General features: G+C 36.0%; 1 protein-coding gene across 9 annotated transcripts in view; it reads left to right on the top strand.

Annotated features, from left to right (window-relative positions):
- The window catches only part of MYO9A (myosin IXA), a 290,265-nt gene that overhangs the window by 80,137 nt on the left and 190,481 nt on the right, over nt 1–19,647 (top strand). For 5 of the 9 annotated variants that reach the window (XM_054562131.1, XM_054562196.1, XM_054561940.1 and 2 more), the window contains 3 exons: nt 4,092–4,191; nt 5,684–5,740; nt 11,305–11,405. In XM_054562131.1, the coding sequence (XP_054418106.1) occupies nt 4,092–4,191; nt 5,684–5,740; nt 11,305–11,405 (258 nt within the window). The remainder of the gene's footprint in view (nt 1–4,091; nt 4,192–5,683; nt 5,741–11,304; nt 11,406–19,647) is intronic. The other 4 variants (XM_054562278.1, XM_054561989.1, XM_054561867.1 and 1 more) reach the window with 2 other exon arrangements.

Raw genomic sequence — 19,647 nt, 5'->3', positions numbered from 1 at the left:
TTTCAAAGATAGCGTATTAGGACACAAAACAAACATCAGCAAATTCAAGAAAATCGAAATCATAACAAGCATTTTCTCAGATCGCAAGGGCTTTAAACTAGAAACCAACCTCAAGGAGAAAACTCAAAAACATTCAACCTCGTGGAGACTGAATAGCATGCTATTAAATAATGAATGGGTCAATAATGAGATCAAAGAAGAAATAAAAATGTTTCTGGAAACAAATGAAAATCAACACACAACAGCCCAAAACCTATGGGATACAGCAAAGGCAGTCCTAAGAGGGAAGTTCATAGCAATTAAAAAAAAAAAAAAAGGATTAAATCCTCTAATCAAAAGTCACAGAGTAGCTGAATGGATAAAACAAGACCACACATACGCTGTCTGAAAGAGTCCCATTTTAGACTGAAAGACACAGACTGAAGGAAAAGGGATTGAAAAAGATATTTCATGCAAATGGAAATAAAAAGAAAGCTGGGGTTGCAATACTTACATCAGATAAAATGGACTTTAAAGCAATGGGTATAATGAGACAAAGACATTACATAATGATAAAAGAACAATCCAAGAAAAGGATGTAACCCTTGTAAATATTTATACACCTAGCATAAGGGGACATAAATATATAAAGCAAAAATTGTGAGATGTAAAGGGAGAGATCCACAGTAATACAGTCATTAATATGGGACATTATCACCCTATTGACATCAGTGGATAAATCTTCTGTACAAAATTAACATGGAAACCGTGGCCTTAAATGACGCATTAGACTAGAAGGATTTAAGTGATATTTTAGGTTGGAATCTTACCAAGTATATCCTCCAACCACAATGGTATGAAACTAAAAATCAATTATATGAAAAAAAACTGAAAAGCATGGGAACACATGGAGGCTAAATAGCATGCTACTAAAGAAAGAGTGGGTTCAATGAGATCAAGGAAGAAATTAGAAGATACCATGAGACAAATGAAAATGAAAATACAACAAGCCAAAATATGTGGGACACATGAAAAGCAGTCCTGTAAGGCCTACCTCAAGAAAAAGGAATCTCAAATAAACAATCTAACTTTACACCTTATGGAACTAGAAAAAGAACAACAATGCTCAAAGTGAATAGATGGAAGGAAATAATAAGGACCAGACCAGAAATAAATGAGAATCTTAAAAAACAATACAAAAGATCAATGAAACCAAGAGCTGGTTCTTTGCAGGATAAACAATACTGAGAAAGCTTTCACCAGACTCATCCAGAGAAAAAAAGAGAGGACCCAAACAAATAAAATCAGAAATGAAAGGGGAGAATTGACAATGACCACAGAAATACAATGGATTATTAAAAAATACTGTGAACAAATTAATGCTAACTGGATAATTTTGAAGATAAAGATAAATTTATAGAGACTCACAGTTTTCTAAGACAAAATCAAGAAAAAACAGAAAATCTTAGCACAGTAGTTATTACTAATCAAATAACTCTGAACAAACAAAGGTTTGTATTGGATTGCTTCACAAGTGAATTTTACTGAATATTCAAAGAAGAATAAACTGCAATTCTCCTCAAGTGATCCCAAAAAATTTAAGAGGAGGAAAGACTCCCTAAGTCAGTTTATGAGTCCAGCATTATCCTGACTCCAAAAGCAGATCATGATGTTACAAAATATAAGAAAATTATAGGACAATATCTCTGATGAACATATATGCAAAAATTCTCAACAAAATATTAGCAAACAATTCAGCAATACTTTAAAAAGATTATACACCATTGACAAGTGGGATTTATTTCTGGCATGCAAGGTGGTTTTAATATCTGCATCAGTTAATGTGATAAATGACATAAACAAAATGATAGATAAAAATCTAGTGATCATATCAATAGATGGAGAAAAAGCATTTGATAAAATCCAGCATCTTTGTGGGGGGAAAAGAAAGACAAAAAACTTCTCAGCAAAGTAGGAATAAAAGGAACATACCTCACCATTATAAAGGCCATATATGACAGACCCATTGCTTACATCATACTCACTTTTGAAAACCTAGAAGGGTTCTTAGGATCAGGAACAAGAGAGAAGGATGTCCACTTTCACCACTTTTATTCAACATAGTACTACTACGAAGAAAAAGTAAAATAAAATGCATTCAAACAGGAAAGGAAGGAGTAAAACTGCAATTACTTCCAGGTGACATGTTACTATATATAGAAAACTATAAAGATTCCATTAATAATTAGAAGTAATAAGTTGAATTAAATAATATAGCAGGACACAAAATTAATATTCAGAAATTTATTATATCTGTATATACTAATAATATACTATCAGTACGAGAAATTAAGAAAACAATCCCATTTACAATTGCATCAAAAAATTAGGAAAAAGTTTAATTGAGGATGTAAAAGATGTGTACTTGGACAATTATAAGATTTTGAAGGAAAAAATGACAATATTACACATAAATGGAAGCATATACTGTTCAAATGGTTAGGAAGAATGCACATTGTTAAAATGTCTGTATTAACCACAGAATTTTATAGATTGATTGCAATCCCTATCAAAATACCCATGGCATTTTTTCACAGAACTAGAGCAAATAATTCTAAAACTTACGTGGAGCCACAAAAGTCCCCTGATGGCCATTGTGCTCTTGAGAAAGAAGATCAAACTTGGAAGTATCATGTTGCCGGATATCAAACTATACTACAATTGTATAGCAGTTAAAATAGCATGGTACTGGCATGAAAACCAACACATAGATCAGTGGAAGAGAATAAAGAGACAAGAAATAAACCCATGCTTATGTGGTCAATTACCATTGACAGAGGAGGCCAGAACATGCAGTGATGTAAAGACAGTCTGTTTAATAAACAGATTGGTGTTGGGTAAACAGGAAAGATATATGTGAAAGAATGAAACTGGATCACCTTCTTACAACATACACAGGAACAAATTCAAAATGAATTAAAAACTTAAATGTAAGACTTGAAACCATGTAAGTACTAGAAGAAAATGTAGGCAGTAAACTCTTTGACATCTCTCTTGCTAATATTTTTTTTTTTAATGTCTCCTTGGGCAAAAATTAAAAAAATAAAAAAATATATACATATAGGACTACATAAACCTAAATAGTTTTTGCACAGTGAAGGAAACAAAATGAAAATACATCCTACTGAATGGGAGATGATATTCAAAATTAAAATCACAATTGTAATATTTCCTGTAATTTTTACAAGGAAGATCATATTCTTCCTTGTGATTGTTTTCTACAAATGCCGCTGGGGAAAAGATTTTCGCAATTGGCTTACTTTATGGATCAGGTCAAATAAAAACAGTTTTAAGCATGGCTTCTACTTGACAGTTCAAATAATCATGTTTTTCATGGAATGAGGCTCTAAAGAGCTCCAACCCAGTTCTGTCCCCTTTGGAGGCTGCGAGGGTTCTGCTGTTGACCAGGATTAAAAAGTCTGTGTTTTGAAGGCTACTGTGGATCTGGAGATCAGCAGATGGAATAGGACAAGTTAAAAAGGCCACAAGATTACAGGTTTTACTGAGATTCGGTTGTGTTTCTTGTGTAAATGTGAACTGGATTGCTACAAACTTTTGGTTAATTTCCAGAGTTCTAAAAAGTTGATTTTGACAAATTTGCCAGTGGTGGTTTTTTTTTAAATTTTTAATTTATTGATTTTAATGGAGTGGGAGTGGAGAGAGAAGAAACATCAATTTGTTGTTCCACTTAGTTATGCATTCATTGGTTGACTCTCTCTGTGACCTGACTGAGAATCAAATCTGCAGTCTTGCATATGAGGACAACACTCGCTGGCCAGGGCTACAAATCTGCTAATGTTTTCAATGGTTTTATGGAAGAAAGAATTTTTAGAGTTTCTAACTTGGCCATATTGCTGCCTTAATTCCTGTGTTTTGAATTCAGCATCCAAAACATTTTATTTTATAGTACTTAAACATTGAATTTATCACCTTTGTATTAAAAAATAAAACAAGCTGAAACATTTTAGTAATTAAGGTTTTCTTTATTTTCAGTTAAATGACAACCACAGATGATGCTAATTATAAAGCCATACTTCTTTTGTTTCCAACAGGAACTATCATGTATTCTATTACCTTCTGGCAGGAGCAAGTGAAGAAGAGAGATTAGCATTCCATCTTAAACAACCAGAAGAATATCATTACCTTAATCAGGTAAATGTTAATGAAAAACATTTTCAAATGTAGGACATTATTAAATTTTAGCTCTTGATAACGAAGGTTTTTTTTTGTTTTTGTTTTTGTTACTTTGTTTTCCAAATCTGGTAATGGATATTAATTAGCATTTCCAGACATGGAGTTTAAAAATTTGTGTGATATAGTTCTCAAATTTAAAAATCACCATAACTCTGATGAGTTTTAAAAGATTATCTATGTGCCTTTTGCTTTTTGTGATGCTCTTAAAGAGAATAATAAGCTGTTCATAGGTATCTCCATGTTAGAAAAATGGTTTACTCTTTCCAAAGTGATTTACCTTTTACGGAATATGCATGTTAAATGCTACTAATGCTTAATGCTTGCCCCTTGCAAGGGATTACTGGAACCCTTTTTTGCATGTTTTGAAGTCTAATACATTTTACCTCTTTGCATGATCCTGTGATACTGAGAATATGGTTATTTTTATAATTTAGGAATAACCCTATTAAAACTCAATAGGAAATGCAAAAGGAAATGACTTAGAAAATTTTGTATCTTTCCTTGAAACTCATGTTATACTCCTAAATTTCCATAATAAGTAGTAATTATCACAACATTTCATTACATTGGTTTCCCTAAGTTTATTATTCCTCATATTATAAAAAATTCTAGGACCAATATTAAGGGAATTGGTATGACAGTACCTCATTTAAATGACAAATTGTCTCTTCTTATTTTAATTTTTTAAGACGAAATATGTATGGAAAGACAGTCCTTTCTGGTAATTAGAAAAAATCCTTAAAAGTTTTTATAAGCAAATTGACACTTTGATAATGGCTCAAAGATGGTAGTGTTTTAGGGTTGTGAAAGTCATATATTAGACTTTTCCCAAGGTATACAGCATGCTGTATAACTGATATATGAAGTGACATATTTATATAAACAAAATAACTTTGTATTAATATATTGATAATTTCAAAATTATTCAAACTATCACTTCTTGATATAATGCTAGGCATTTGTACTATATAGACTTAAGTAGATTTTTTAACAAAAAAGTTGATGATGTGGCTTTTGAGTTTTTTCCCTCTCCTCTTTAAACTATTTGCATTATAATTGGGTGATTAAATATTTCCTTTTTAAAAAGTAGTCATAGCCCATAAATGAACCAATAGTTAAATAGAGAATTTCAGAGTTTACTGTTCTTCCAGATCTTTTTGTAATTGGTGGCCATGCCACACATATTTTTGTTGTAAAGCCAATATTCATAACATATGTGATTCAGCAGTTAATAAGAATCTTAGAGTCACTGCCCAATAGTAAGTATGAATTGGATAAGATAATATATGATCTCCCAGAATTGGAATATTTACCTAGTTGTTTCTTATTTTATGCTGCTATACAATATAACTTTCTTTGGACAGCACCAGTGACACCTGAACACTTTAAGAGATGATTAGAGAAGTGCAATAACCATTATTTTTACCTAACTAATCTGCCTTACTTTCAGATAACAAAGAAACCCCTCAGACAGAGCTGGGATGATTATTGCTATGACTCTGAGCCGGTCAGTACAAGTACCTAAAAACCATGTGTTCCTGTTAAGGGACACTTGCCTTGCTCATTTGCATCTATTTTGTGACTTAGGAAGAAAATCAGCTGACATACAAGCAGTCTAGCAATGAAGATAGATCAATGTTTAATTTCTTTCAATTGATTTGTGTGTGTGTGTGTTTATAGTTGATTTAAAAAAGTTAATATAGTTTATTAATATAGTTTGTTGATTAAAAACTAGTTAATTTAATTTTGGGGATTTTTTTCCCCTGCTAACATTTAGTTTATATTCATTATTTATTTTGACAAATAATAAGTTGTTTGCATTCCTGATTTTAGCATTGATGTGGGTCCTTATGAGTTACAGGGTTTTTTTTTTCCTTGATATTTATTTTTTAAATTATGTTTTAGTGGTTTTATTATTCACATGAGTAGTATTTATTGTTTATTTTTAAAAGTTACATCCTTCCTCTTTTATGTGTCAGTTAACAGTCTATATATTTAATGAATATAATTTTTTCTAATTTTTTTAATAGCAAGAGGCTATATTTATACTTTGTGTTTTATATTATGTTTTAAATTGATTAAAGGCATATATGATATGAAATGATTAGGTAAATTTACTTTATTATTGTTTTAGAAGGACAAGTATATAATCATAAAAAGCACAAAAAATTCTTTTTCTTCCCTTTAGTTTGCAGTCAGGTCAGACGTAAAAGTCTGAAAACATCTCTATCTATTAATTAACTAATGGACTACTAATTTATTACCCATTCCTTCTGGAAACATAAAATGTATTAGTTCTTGTGTTAAATAACCATGACTGTAATTCTTACTGCATGTGATAACAAACTCCACTAATGAAAAAACTAGCCTCTTTCAGAAAAAACAGACTGACAGTAGCGAGAGGGGAGGAGGAAGGGGGTAACGGGGAAAACAAGGGGAAGGGTCAAGTCGAGGAACATGTTTAAAGGACCCATGGACAAAGCCAAAGTCGGGAAGGATTGATGGGGGGGGAGGTGGGGGTGGATGGGGCAGGGGAAAGTGGTGGTAGGAAAATGAAGACAAATGTATTTGAACAATTAAAAAACAAACAAAATACTAGCCTCTTTCAGAGTTGTTAAGTCATTATGGACATTAATTTTTTCCCCCTCAAAATTTAATTGCTTTACCATTTTATAGTAAAACAAGTAATTAATGATTTTAGATTTAACACTTTGGAAAATAAATTTTAGACATAAGATAGATTCTGATAAATTTTAGTAGAAAAATTTTATGCTGTTTTTCCACTCTTGAGCGGCTTTCATCTTTCACTTATTATACCAAGTGAGTGTGAGACTTTCTTCCTTGTGCAGAGCTTATAGTGAAATTGTGAACTGATCTGCTATTCCTTAGACAGTTCAAGTAATGCTTCAGTATTTCGGCTCCAAAGTAGATAGACTTGAATTGAGTACTGGCTCATCCAGTTACCAGTTTTGAGGGCATAAGCAGGTCACTTAATTCTTTTGTTTCTATCATCTATTTAAGGGGTTAATAATGGTCTTTATTGTGATATTTTGTGAGTATTAAATTAGACTGTGCACCTAAACAGCTTGATGGAGTGCATACTTAGTCCTCAATAAATGTATTTACCATTGCTGCCCCCATTAGAGTGATCATTATCCATTTTTTCCTTTTTGGAAGGACTTTTGTAGCTGTATTCTTTTATTCCCTTAACAGCACTTTCATCACCACCCTCCTGCTTATTGTGTTTTTAAGTCTATTATAGTTTGAACTTCAATTATAATTTCTGTTGCTTTTTTCCTCCCACAAGTTAATTAATGAAAGCAAGCAATCAGTCTGAGGATCTTTTGGTTTGTTCTTTCCTTGTAGCTCCTCCTTACAGTGTATTTTGGGGCAAACTAAGCTTTGTTTCCCTCGGAGTTATGGAACTCATGTGACTAGTGTTATAGAAAGAGAGGATTGTTAAGGACTATTCTGCCACTTGTGCCCTATTACTTACTATATACTATGTAGTTGTATAAATGATCCCAAGGAAACCAGAGTGAGAAGATTGCTTTTAAGAGAGGTCCTGGTGTTACCCTTTGGATGATGATTTAATTCCCTCAAGGATTAACTGATTAAAAGTAAACTCAAGCAAGCAGTGTTACATGAGAGAGATCAGAGGATTTAGAACTAAGTAGGTTTTGCTTGGCCATCCATGTCATTTAGGTGAGTTAACCTCTGAATCTGTTTTCTCCCATACAAATGTACACATACAATTATACATATATACCCATAATTATCTTTTTTTGTGTTTCGAGGATTTAGTGAGATTATTTATGTCAAGTGACTCTCATAGTGACTCCCATATGTGGAAGACATTTGGTGATGCTCATTTTCCCTCTTTAAATAGCAATGATCTATTAAAATAGTTTTGCCTTAAAGCTGGATTTGAATAACTTTGATGCAAAGGGTTTGTGTCACCTAATTTTTTTTTTTTAATTTTTGTGAACCAATCTGAATGATTTAGAGTCCAACTATCAGGGAGAATTTTAATTAGAATTACCGTAATAAATCTCAGGATACTTTCACGAGTACAATGCTGCAGAAGTAGAATTTACTACTCATTGAGAACACACTCACTTCCTGGTCATTACTACCTTTATAGGTATTCAAACATCCTTATAATACTGGGCAGCCTAATTTTCCATGAGGAAGACCTGCTGCAATGTAGGTGGATCCTTATGCAACTTGGGTGGAATCGATCCATAATCTTTGCATTTTAAGTGTTTCTAACAGCATAGAAACCACTGCCATTCCTTGTCTGGCAGTTTATAAGTTTGTGGTCATTCCCTTAGGTTTCCTTTCTGGCATTACTCCTCACCCTGTGCCAGTCTCTTCCAGGTAGCTCAGTTGGTTAGAGTGTCGTCCCAGTATGCCAAGGTTGTGGGTTTGATACCTGGACAGAACACAAATAAGAATTAACTAATGAATGCGTAAATAAGTAGAACAACAAATTGATGTCTCTCCTTTTGTCTTTCTCTCCCTCTCCCACTCCTTCCTCTGTCTCTCTAAAATCAATAAATAAAAAATTTAAAAAATAAAAACCACATTAACATCCATGTTATATTTGATCATTATAAAACCCCTGGTTGTAGTTAATAAGATTACTTTTCACCTAAGTAGCAACGGTAACTGAATATTTAAGTGACTTCCCTTATGGAGGTTAATAACTGTAACTGGGATTCCAATCAGGCTGTGTTCTAGTATCTTTACTAACTCTCAAAGTCAGTTATTCCATTTTATGTCCCGTATTATCAACTGGCAGTTACACAAAAAAAGTATGATTTTCCAAATCCATTCTAAAAAATATTAACAGCATTAGAAAATGTCTTAATTTGACTATATGCTTCACTTTCTCTCCCTAGTACCCATATGAAATGCCTACTACATGCCATGCTTATTGTGGGCATTTGTAAATGAGGAGGGATTGTCATCATTCCTACAAAGGGAAAAAAGGCTGTGATAGCATGAAAGAACAATTTGGTCTGTTGGTGGGGGGTGTACAGTGGCTTGTTATCAAGTAAGACTAGAGCTTGAGCTGAGCCAGAGAAGAGGAGTTATCTATTTTCTTTCCGTTGAAAGGGTTGTAGCAGTTGTGGTTTAGTTCCCCGCTTTATTGTTTGAACCCTACCTGATCGCTGGTCTCAATGACCTGCAACAGCCAGTATTTACTTCATCTGGCCTAGGGATTAACAGATCACTCTGTCCCCACCTCCTTCCCCTCCCAAAGTCTTCAACTAGTGAATAATGGGAGATGGGTTTATAAATGCTTCGGGTCCCTCACTTCTGATGCCTGACACTTTAGTTCCTCCTCTTATGCTTCTGGTGCCTTTCAAGCTGCTGCCCCAGTGCTGGAGCCAGTGAGTATGAGTATGAGTAAATTTGTGCACAGGCCATTTAAGAGGAACTGCCTGGGGCTCCAGAAGCCCTCTGTTTCCCTCAGCCTCAATCTCCACTGGTTTTCAAGGCCAGAAGTAATGAAGACTTCTCTTCCTGGCACTGGAACCCTGGGATAGGAGACCTGGTGCCCGGAACCCCTACCTCCTCAGGGAGGATCTCCACAGCTGAGATACTACTGATTTTTAACCACCATTTGTGGGTGTGAAACGACCCCATTCCATGTATCTGCAACTCCCACCAATCTTGATGTGGCTTCTTTAATTCCCTAGTTTTAGGACTTTCATTCAGCCAAATTCCAGGTGGTTGTGAATGATGGTTTGTCTATAGTTTTGTTGTAATTTTGATGTGTTTGTTGGAAGAGGTGATTGTAACTTTGATGTAGTTGTGAGGAGTTGAGTACCGTGTTTACCTATACTGCTGCCATCTTGCTCAAGGGAGATCAATGCTTGATATTTTTAAAAAAATAAATGAACACTTTATTTCTCAAAAAGGAATTTTATTCAATTCAGTTCCTATTCAATAATTCAGTGGTCATATATTTATTTCAATATTACCTACTATTTTCTTGGCCCTAACTTGATGCTGGAGGTATGCAATGAATATAGCAGGTAACAATTCATTTACTTTCTGAGTGTTTGACACAATATGAGTAAGGAGGCTTTTAACAATGTAAGTGTAATGGACTCTGAGAACAGAGAGTAAATAGATTTAAAGACTTAAATCTACAGTGTTAATGTGTCACTTTTTTTGGGAACTAAAACAGAAGGGCTACTCCAAGAAAGTAATATTTGCTCTGACCTGTGTGGTTTAGTCGGTTGGAGCGTTGTCCCGTAAACCTAGAGGTTGTGAGTTTGATTCTTGGTTACAGCACATGCCTAGGTTGTGGGTTCAGACCCTGGTTGGGGCACATATGAGAGGCAACCAGTTGATGTTTCTCACATTGATGTTTCTTTTCTTGTCTTTCCCTCTCTTCTCCTTTCTCTAAAACCAATAGATATGTGCTCAGGTAAAGATAAAAAAATAAATAAATAAAAATAAAATTCTAGCTAATAAAAAAAGTAATATTTTTAAAAATGGTAGTGCACCTTTTTTTTGGTGTTGTTTGATTATTGTGTTTATATTTATTTACAGCTATTTCTATTATTATCTAATATTGACAGTATAGCATTTTTTTATCATATGAATCTTTGTTTCACTTTTCAATTCAATCACTGCCTATTCTAAATTTTTTTTTGTGTCCCAGAATCTAGTTTAGTGCCCTGCATATGTGTAAGCATTTATTAAATATTTGTTGAATAAATAGCACTTGTTTGAGCAGTTGAGTTTTCTTGAATGCTTTGGGTCTCTAAAACTCTTTAGAACCTGTAAAAATCAAGATTGATATCATAAGTTACTTTTGAGGTTTTTGCCTTGGAGATTGTGAAAAGGAGAAGAAAGGTCACTTAATGGTTTTTTTGGTAAGTATGTGTTCAGTTTGCATAAGATAAGTCTAATGCATTTGACTATGTCTAAATAGTTCAGCAGCTCAAATTTTACGCATAGTGTTCTTACCGAAAATTACTTCATTTCTGAGTGGCTTATGTTAGCTTTCAAAAGGTAATCTTGATTTCCCCCTCTTTTTTCTTAAATAAGCAGGATTGCTTCACCACAGAGGGCGAAGATTTGAGGCATGACTTTGAACGTTTACAACTGGCCATGGAAATGGTAGGATTTCTTCCCAAGACACGAAGACAGTGAGTTTATTTATTGCATTTTTATACCCTCATTAGTGAACAAATTATGTGTGTTTCAAAAATTTCTGTCTTCTTTGAAACAGTTTTATTATATTCCTGATTAAGTGCCTCTTCTATCTTAGGCATGGCTTAGAAAATTTATTTTTCTTTTTTCTTTTTTCTTTAATTGACAATAATTTCTTTTTTTTTAATTTTTATTTATTTTTAGAGGGAGGAGAAGGAAAGGAGAAAGGGAAACATCAGTGTGTGGTTGCTTCTTGTGCGCCCCCTACTGGGTACCTGGCCTGCAACCCAGGCATGTGCCCTGATGAATTGAACCAGTGACCCTTTGATTCTCAGGCTGGCACTCAACCCACTGAGCCACACCAGCCAGGGCAAAAATTAATTTTTCTGAAAGGCTTGTTTTGAATTGCTTTTTTGTCATAAATTTCTTGAGATGCTTTGAGATTCAGTTGAAAGCAGAAACTCTTCTTTCTGTAAAACTTACTTTCATAAACATTTGCATATAATTGTAAGAGTTTCTGGTACCCCAGAAGCCTTTTCATGGACATTAAACACTGCTGCTTTATAACACTGTATTTTACCTTGTTTTCTATATCATTGATATGTAATCTTAAAAAAGTGTGCATACCTGTCAGTAAAACATAATTTTCCATTTATTTCCTCTGTAATTTATATCTTTACTATTGTATTAAACATTTTGTTAACAGTACTAAACATAAACAAAATAGAAATATAAAAAGGTTGAAATAAAGATGAAGTGAATTATATTTAAAATAAAAGTGTGTTCAAAATTAAAGACACAAATAACCTTGATTCTCCCCAGAAAAACATTGTAATTTAAAACTATTGTTTAAGGAGGGAATTAGTATACATAAATGTTAGATCTGTTTATAATGTTAAGTTTTAATCTCATAGTAGGAGTGGAAAAATATCAGCTTTACCATGTTTTTGTGTTTGTGATTACATTATTGGAATGAATCTTCAGTTAGCAGATAATTTGCCACAGTCTTTTTATAAAAGATAAAACTCAATAATATGGAAATATGCAAGCCCACTTAACTGGGTACAAACTGCAATTCCCTTGAAAATTACTAAATAAATGAGAGTACCCTGTCAATTATGCTATATTACTTAATAATTCTCTCAGGATACCGCATTCACATCATCTGACACATGACTGACATGTAGACTGAAGTGTCAATCTATATTTTAAATAATAGTGAAACTTAGTTTCATTTTTTAAGGATAACATAGGATAGAAATGTGATATTTACTTCTCAGACACTAAGGGATGTCTTTTATACTCTGATGTGACAGTTTCTAATATTGGAAATCATTGAAAATACTATGTTCTTAGTAGCCTGACATTCAGTGTGACCTTTCTCTGTTGCTCAGGTATTATCTTTAGATGTTTCCTGACACAAATTTTGCATTTTAACTGGACTGATGGTATTCTCTAAAACATTATGATGTATTCTGAACATAGACTGTTTTATACATTCCACGAAGGAGTGATCTTCATCTCTTTTTTAACTCATTCAAACACTTTATGTTTTGGGTAGAGGGCATATAATGTGTACTGCTATTTTCCTCTGTTGTGACCGTGATTGTATCTGCTAATAAATCACAACATTCTTTTCTGTTGCACTCAGATCCACCCCAAAACTATTCTTAATGCCATCTTGCAGAGAGCCTAAAATTTGACATTTGAATTGAAATCTGTTTGCTTTATAATACTGTTCATTTACTACATTTTTTAAATTTTTTTTATTTAATTTAATTTTAATTTATTTTTTCAAATACATTTGTCTCTGCCTACCCCCCACCACTTTCCATTGCCCCCTCCCCTCCTTCCCTCCCTTAGCTCTTCCCCTTTGGTTTTGTCCATGAGTCCTTGCTATATGTTCCTTGACTTTCCCCTTCCCTTCCTTTTCCCTGCCCCCCACCCCCTCCTTCCCTCTTGTCTCTGTTGATTTCTTTTCCTTTCAGTGTTGCTGGTCTTATTTTCCTTGCGTCTTTGTATTGTTGGTTAGGTTCCACTTAGAGGTGAGATCATATGGTATTTGTCCTTCGCCCCCTGGCTTATTTCGCTTAGCATAATGCTCTCCAGTTCCATCCATGCTGTTGCGAAGTTGAGTAGTTCTCTTTTCCTTACTGCTGCGTAGTATTCCATTGTGTATATATACCATAATTTTTTGACCCAATCATCTACTGATGGGCATTTAGGTTGCTTCCAACATTTGGCTATTGTAAATTGTGTTGCTATGAACATTGGGGTGCATCGGTTCTTTTGTATTGGTGTTTTGGTGTTCTTAGGGTATAGTCCCAGCAGGGGAATCAGTGGATCAAAAGGCAGTTCCATTTTCAGCTTTCTGAGGAAATTCCACACTGCTTTCCACAGTGGCTGCACCAGTCTGCATTCCCACCAACAGTGTACTAGGGTTCCCTTTTCTCCACAGCCTCGCCAGCACCTGTTGTTTGTTGATCTGTTTATGATGGCCATTCTGACCAGTGTGAGGTGGTACCTCATGGTGGTTTTGATCTGCATTTCTCTGATGGCTAGTGATGCTGAGCATCCTTTCAAATGCCTCTGGGCCCTCTGTATCTCCTCCTTGGAAAAGCGTCTGCCCAGGTCCTTTGCCCATTTTTTGATTGGATCATTTGTCTTCTTGGAGTGGAGTCGAGTGAGTTCTTTATATATCTTGGAGATCAAACCTCTATCTGATGTATCATTAGAAAATATATTTTCCCATATGGTTGACTCCCTTTTCATTTTGCTGATGTTTTCTTTTGCCGTGCAGAAGCTTCTTATTTTGATGAAGTCCCACTTGTTTATTCTTTCCTTTACGTCCCTTGCTTTAGGGTGAAAAAATTGCTGCGTGGGATATCTGAGAGTTTCCTGCCAATGTTCTCCTCTAGGACTTTGATGGTGTTGCGACTTATATTTAAGTCTTTTATCCATCTTGAGTTTATTTTTGTGTATGATGTCAGCTAATAATCCAATTTCAATTTTTTGCACGTAGCCATCCAGCTCTCCCAACACCATTTGTTGAAGAGGCTATTACTGCTCCATTTTATGCTTCTGCCCCCTTTGTCAAATACTAGATGCCCATAGAGACCTGGGCTTATTTCTGGGCTTTCTATTCTGTTCCACTGGTCTATGGGTCTGTTCTTGTGCCAGTACCAGATTGTTTTGAGTATAGTGGCTTTGTAGTAGAGTTTTATGTCCCGTATTGTGATCCCTCCTACTTTGTTTTTCTTTCTCAAAATTGCTGAGGCTATTCGGGGTCGTTTATGGTTCCATATAAATTTTTGAAAAGTCTGTTCTATTTCTGTGAAATATGTCATTGGTATCTTAATAGGGATTGCGTTGAATCTATAAATTGCTTTGGGTAGTATGGACATTTTGATGATATTAATTCTTCCAATCCATGAGCACAGTATATGCTTCCATTTATCTGTGTCTTCCTTAATTTCTTTTTTCAATGTTGTATAGTTTTCTGCGTACAGGTCTTTTACGTCTTTGGTTAAATTTATGCCTATGTACTTTATTTTTCTTCTTGCTATATCGAATGGTACTTTTTTTCTGATTTCTTCTTCTATTGCATTGCTGGTGTACAAAAATGCCTTTGAGTTCTGAGTGTTGACTTTGTATCCTGCTGTTTTGCCAAATTCACTTATTAGGTTGAGGAGTTTTTTGGTAGAGTCTACAGGGTTCTCTATGTACACTATCATGTCATCTGCAAACAATGATAGTTTTACTTCCTCCTTTCCTATTTGGATGCCTTTTATCTCTTTCTCTTGTCTGACCGCTGTGGCTAGGACTTCCAATGCGATGTTGAAAAGAAGCGGTGAGAGCGGACATCCTTGTCGTGTTCCCGATCTTAGTGGGAAAGCTTTCAGTTTTTGCCCGTTGAGTATGACATTGGCTGTAGGTTTTTCATATATGGCCTTTATTACGTTGAGGAATGCCCCATTTATTCCCATTTTGCTGAGTGTTTTGATCATAAATGGGTGCTGTATCTTTTCGAATGCTTTTTCTGCGTCTATCGAGATGATCATGTGGTTTTTGTCTTTTCTTTTATTTATGTGATGTATCACATTTACTGATTTGCGTATATTGAACCATCCCTGCATGCCTGGGATGAATCTCACTTGATTGTGGTGGATAATCTTTTTAATATATTGCTGGATGCGGTTTGCCAATATTTTGTTGAGGATTTTAGCATCTATGTTCATCAGCAAAATTGGCCTGTAGTTTTCTTTCTTTGTAGGGTCTTTATCTGGTTTTGGGATCAGGGTGATGCTGGCCTCATAGAAAGAGTCTGGGAGTCTTCCCTCCTCTTGGATTTTTTGGAATAGTCTGAGAAGGACAGGGGTTAGCTCTTCCTTAAATGTTTTGTAAAATTCTCCTGGGAAACCGTCTGGCTTTGGGCTTTTGTGTGCTGGGAGTTTGTTGATTAGTGCTTCAAGTTCCCCAGCTGTTACTGGTCTGTTCAAGCTTTCTGTTTCTTCCTCCTACAGTGTTGGAAGATTATACTTTTCTAAAAATTTGTCCATTTCATCAAGATTTTCAAATTTCTTGGCATATAATTGTTCATAGTAGTTTCTGACGATCCTTTGTATTTCTGTGGTTTCAGTTGTTATTTCTCCTCTTTCATTTCTGATACTATTAATTTGGGTCCTCTCCCTTTTATTCTTGATGAGTCTGTTTAAAGGCTTGTCAATTTTATTTATCTTTTCAAAGAACCAGCTTCTGGCTTGGTTGATCCTCTGAATTGTTCTTTTCGTCTCTATGTCATTCAGTTCTGCTCTAATCTTGACTATTTCCTACCTTCTCCTTGCTCTGGGATTTATTTGTTGTTGTTTCTCCAGTTCTTGAAGTTGTAGTGTTAGGTCTTTTATTTGAAATGTTTCTGTCTTTTTTAGATAAGCCTGTATTGCTATGAACTTCCCTCTCAGGACCGCCTTTGCTGTGTCCCATAGGTTTTGGACAGTTCTCTGTTCATTTTCATTTGTTTCCAGAAATTTTTTGATTTCTTCTCTTATCTCATTATTGACCCATTCATTGTTTAATAGTGTACTGTTCAGTCTCCATGAGTTTGCAAGTTTTCGAAGTTTCTCATTGAGGTTGATTTCCAGTTTCAAGCCCTTGTGGTCTGAGAAAAAGTTTGGTATTATTTCAATTTTCATGAATTTGCTGAGGTTTGCTTTGTGTCCTATCATGTGATCTATCTTTGAAAAACTGCCATGAGCATTTGAAAAGAATGTGTATTTTTCTTCTTTGGGATGTAAGGTTCTATATATGTTAGTTAAGTCTCTTTGATTCAGTGTGTCATTCAGCGCCACAGTATCCTTGCTGATGTTTTGTTTGGAAGATCTGTCCATTTTTGACAGTGGGATGTTGAAATCCCCTGCTATCAGCGTGTTGCTGTCTATATCTTTTTTGAAGTCATCCAACAATTTCCTTATAAACTTGGGGGCTCCTATATGGGGAGCATATAAGTTTACAATGTTGATGTCTTCTTGATAGATTCTTCCTTTAAGTATTATAAAGTGCCCCTCTGGGTCTCTCTTTATGGCCTTTGTTTTGAAATCTATTTTGTCTGATACAAGTATTGCTACCCCTGCTTTCTTCTCTTGCCCATTTGCTTGGAATATTTTTTTCCATCCCTTTACTTTCAATCTGTGTAGGTCTCTTGCTCTGAGGTGGGTCTCTTGTAGGCAGCATATGTGTGGGTCATGTTTTCTTATCCATTCAGCTACCCTGTGTCTTTTGATTGGGGCATTTAGTCCATTCACATTGAGAGATATTACTGATAGAAACTTACTCATCTTTTCTCTTTGTACCTGTGTTCCTCTCTCTCTCATTCTTTTCCTTCATCTGCTTAAACCAGTCCCCTTAGCATATCTTGGAGTGCTGGTTTGGTAGAGATGTATTCTTTTAGCCTTCTCTTGTCTGGGAAACTCCGTATTTCCCCTTCTATTTTAATTGAGAGCCTTGCTGGGTAGAGACCTTGGCTGTAGGCCCTTGCTTTTCATGACTTGGAATATTTGTTGCCATTCCCTTCTGGCTTGTAGTGTTTCTGTTGAGAAGTCAGCTCCTAGGCGAATCAGGGCCCCCTTGTATGTTACTTTCTCCCTCTCCCTTGCTGCCTTGAGGATTCTCTCTTTGTCTTTGATAGTTGCCATTTTAATGATGATGTGTCTTGGAGTGGACCTCTTTGAGTCCCTCTTGAGTGTGGTCCTCTGTGCCTCCTGGATCCATGAGAGCCTTTCTTTCCTCAAAGTAAGGAAATTTTCCATCATTACTTTTCGAGGAGGTTCTCTATCCCTTGCTCCTCTTCTCCTTCTGGTATCCCTATGATATGGATATTATTGTGTTTCAGGTTGTCTTGCATTTCCCTAAATGCCTCTTCATTCTTTTTGAGTCTTTTTTCCATTTCTTGTTCTTTCTGGGAGCTTCTTTCTACCTTATCCTCCATCTCTCTGATTCGATCCTCGGCTTCATCCAGCCTGCTTTGGATTCCTTCTACTGTGTTCTTCAATTCAGAAATGGTATTCTTCATATCCTCTTGTGTCTTCTTGATAGTTTCTATGTCCTTTTCCAGGTTGATATAGTTTGTTTTAAGATCCTGATAGTTTCTCTGCAGTTTCTCATAGTTATCTTTGAGCTGGCTGAGCTCATTGAGCTTCCTTAGAACCATTGTTTTGAATTCAATATCTGATAGTTCCCTTGCCTCTATTTCATTTAGCTCTCTCTGTGCGGAGTCCCCTTTTCCACTTATTCGGGGGGAACTTCTTTTTCTTCCCATTTTTGTGAGAGTCTGTTAAGTATTTTTGTCCTTTAGTTTTCTTTCTGGGCCTGCCTCTGATGATGTCAGTTGTTGACCCTAAATGACCTTGGGTTGGTTGTTTGAGCCTTCCAGGAGTCTACTTTCTGTGTCTGACTCCTGCTTGGGGCAGCTCTGTGACCCCTTCGGTCAGGGCTGGGCTATTTTTTGGGATCGCTCTGCACTCTCACGCCAGCTTCTTGAGCGCGCTCCCAGCGCGGCAGGATCCCCTGCCTGCCTGGGCTCACGTGTGCTTGTCCCAGACCAGGAGGCTTATTCGCGACGTCGCGTACTCATCTGGCCCCCCTGGCGGCGAGCTCCCTGGCACTGGTCAGTTTAGGGTCTTCTATTGTGTGTTTTCCCTGCTTTTGGCTCTTTGGGTGCGTTGCTTGCCCTCGCCAAATGGGGACTATGGAAATAGGAGGAAGTCAGCTCCAGGACTCTCCGGTTAATCCTGTCTCCGGTCTCTCCTCCAGGGACTCTGGGCAGCTCTGTGTCCCCTTCGGCCGTGGATCTACTAATTTTGTGGGCCGCTCCGCAATCGCGGGCAGGCGGGTCAATTTATGCCTGCCCTTGCCGCTCTGTGCACTCCCTCGCAGGCCGCATCGGTGCCAATCTGTGGGAGGCCTTGCCGGCGAGTGCAAGCGTTTGCCAGCCCGCGCGCGGGTCACACCCACGCTCGCCGACCCTCGCCGGTCACTCGGCGCAAGTGTGCGCGCCTGCACTGGGTGTTTTTTTCTGTTTTTGTTTTTTTTAATGTTTAGCTTCCCATGTTACATCATCCCAAATCTGGACCATGGTAGTTAGGTTTATCTTATATATTTATTGCCAGTCTATAGTAGATAGATTTGATATTACTTCTCTTTGGCATACAAAAACACTTGTATAGGAGTCAGAAAATTTGTCCCCCAGGTCCCAAAGCCAGTCACTGGTAGGCTCAGGATTGTAGCACCATCACCCATCGTCATACGCCATCCTCATAATTTAGTCTAGATTATGCCCCCTGTAACTGTCTGTTGTTAGCTGGTCCCAGCCAGTTGCTGCTGTTAAGCAGTCAGACCCAACTGTATCCTCCATTTACTAGATTTTTAATGAAATTTTCTTTAACTGTGTGTAGTTTCTGTCTTCTGTATTTTAAGGTAGCCTGTGCTATAGTACGGTTATTTATTGTTATCTCCTAATGCAAGATTATAAGCTTTTTGAGAACAGATTATTATTTACATTATAATTAATATTTATTAACCTTCTTATATCGAATTATAGTATATTGATTTTCTTATATGGTGTGTTTTATTGCTGGAGTGTATCCATCACATACTTGTGTATGAGAAAACATTAATGTACTGGTTTTTGAACTCAAAATTCTGAAACAATGTAATAAGCAACCATAGAAACTACTGCAAAAA

This window comes from Pteronotus mesoamericanus, unplaced genomic scaffold (assembly GCF_021234165.1).
Source record: "Pteronotus mesoamericanus isolate MK-2021 breed Mesoamerican mustached bat unplaced genomic scaffold, CSHL_Meso_final contig_100, whole genome shotgun sequence".
Taxonomy (NCBI): Eukaryota; Metazoa; Chordata; class Mammalia; order Chiroptera; family Mormoopidae; genus Pteronotus; species Pteronotus mesoamericanus.
This window is presented reverse-complemented; position numbering and strand designations above follow the sequence as displayed.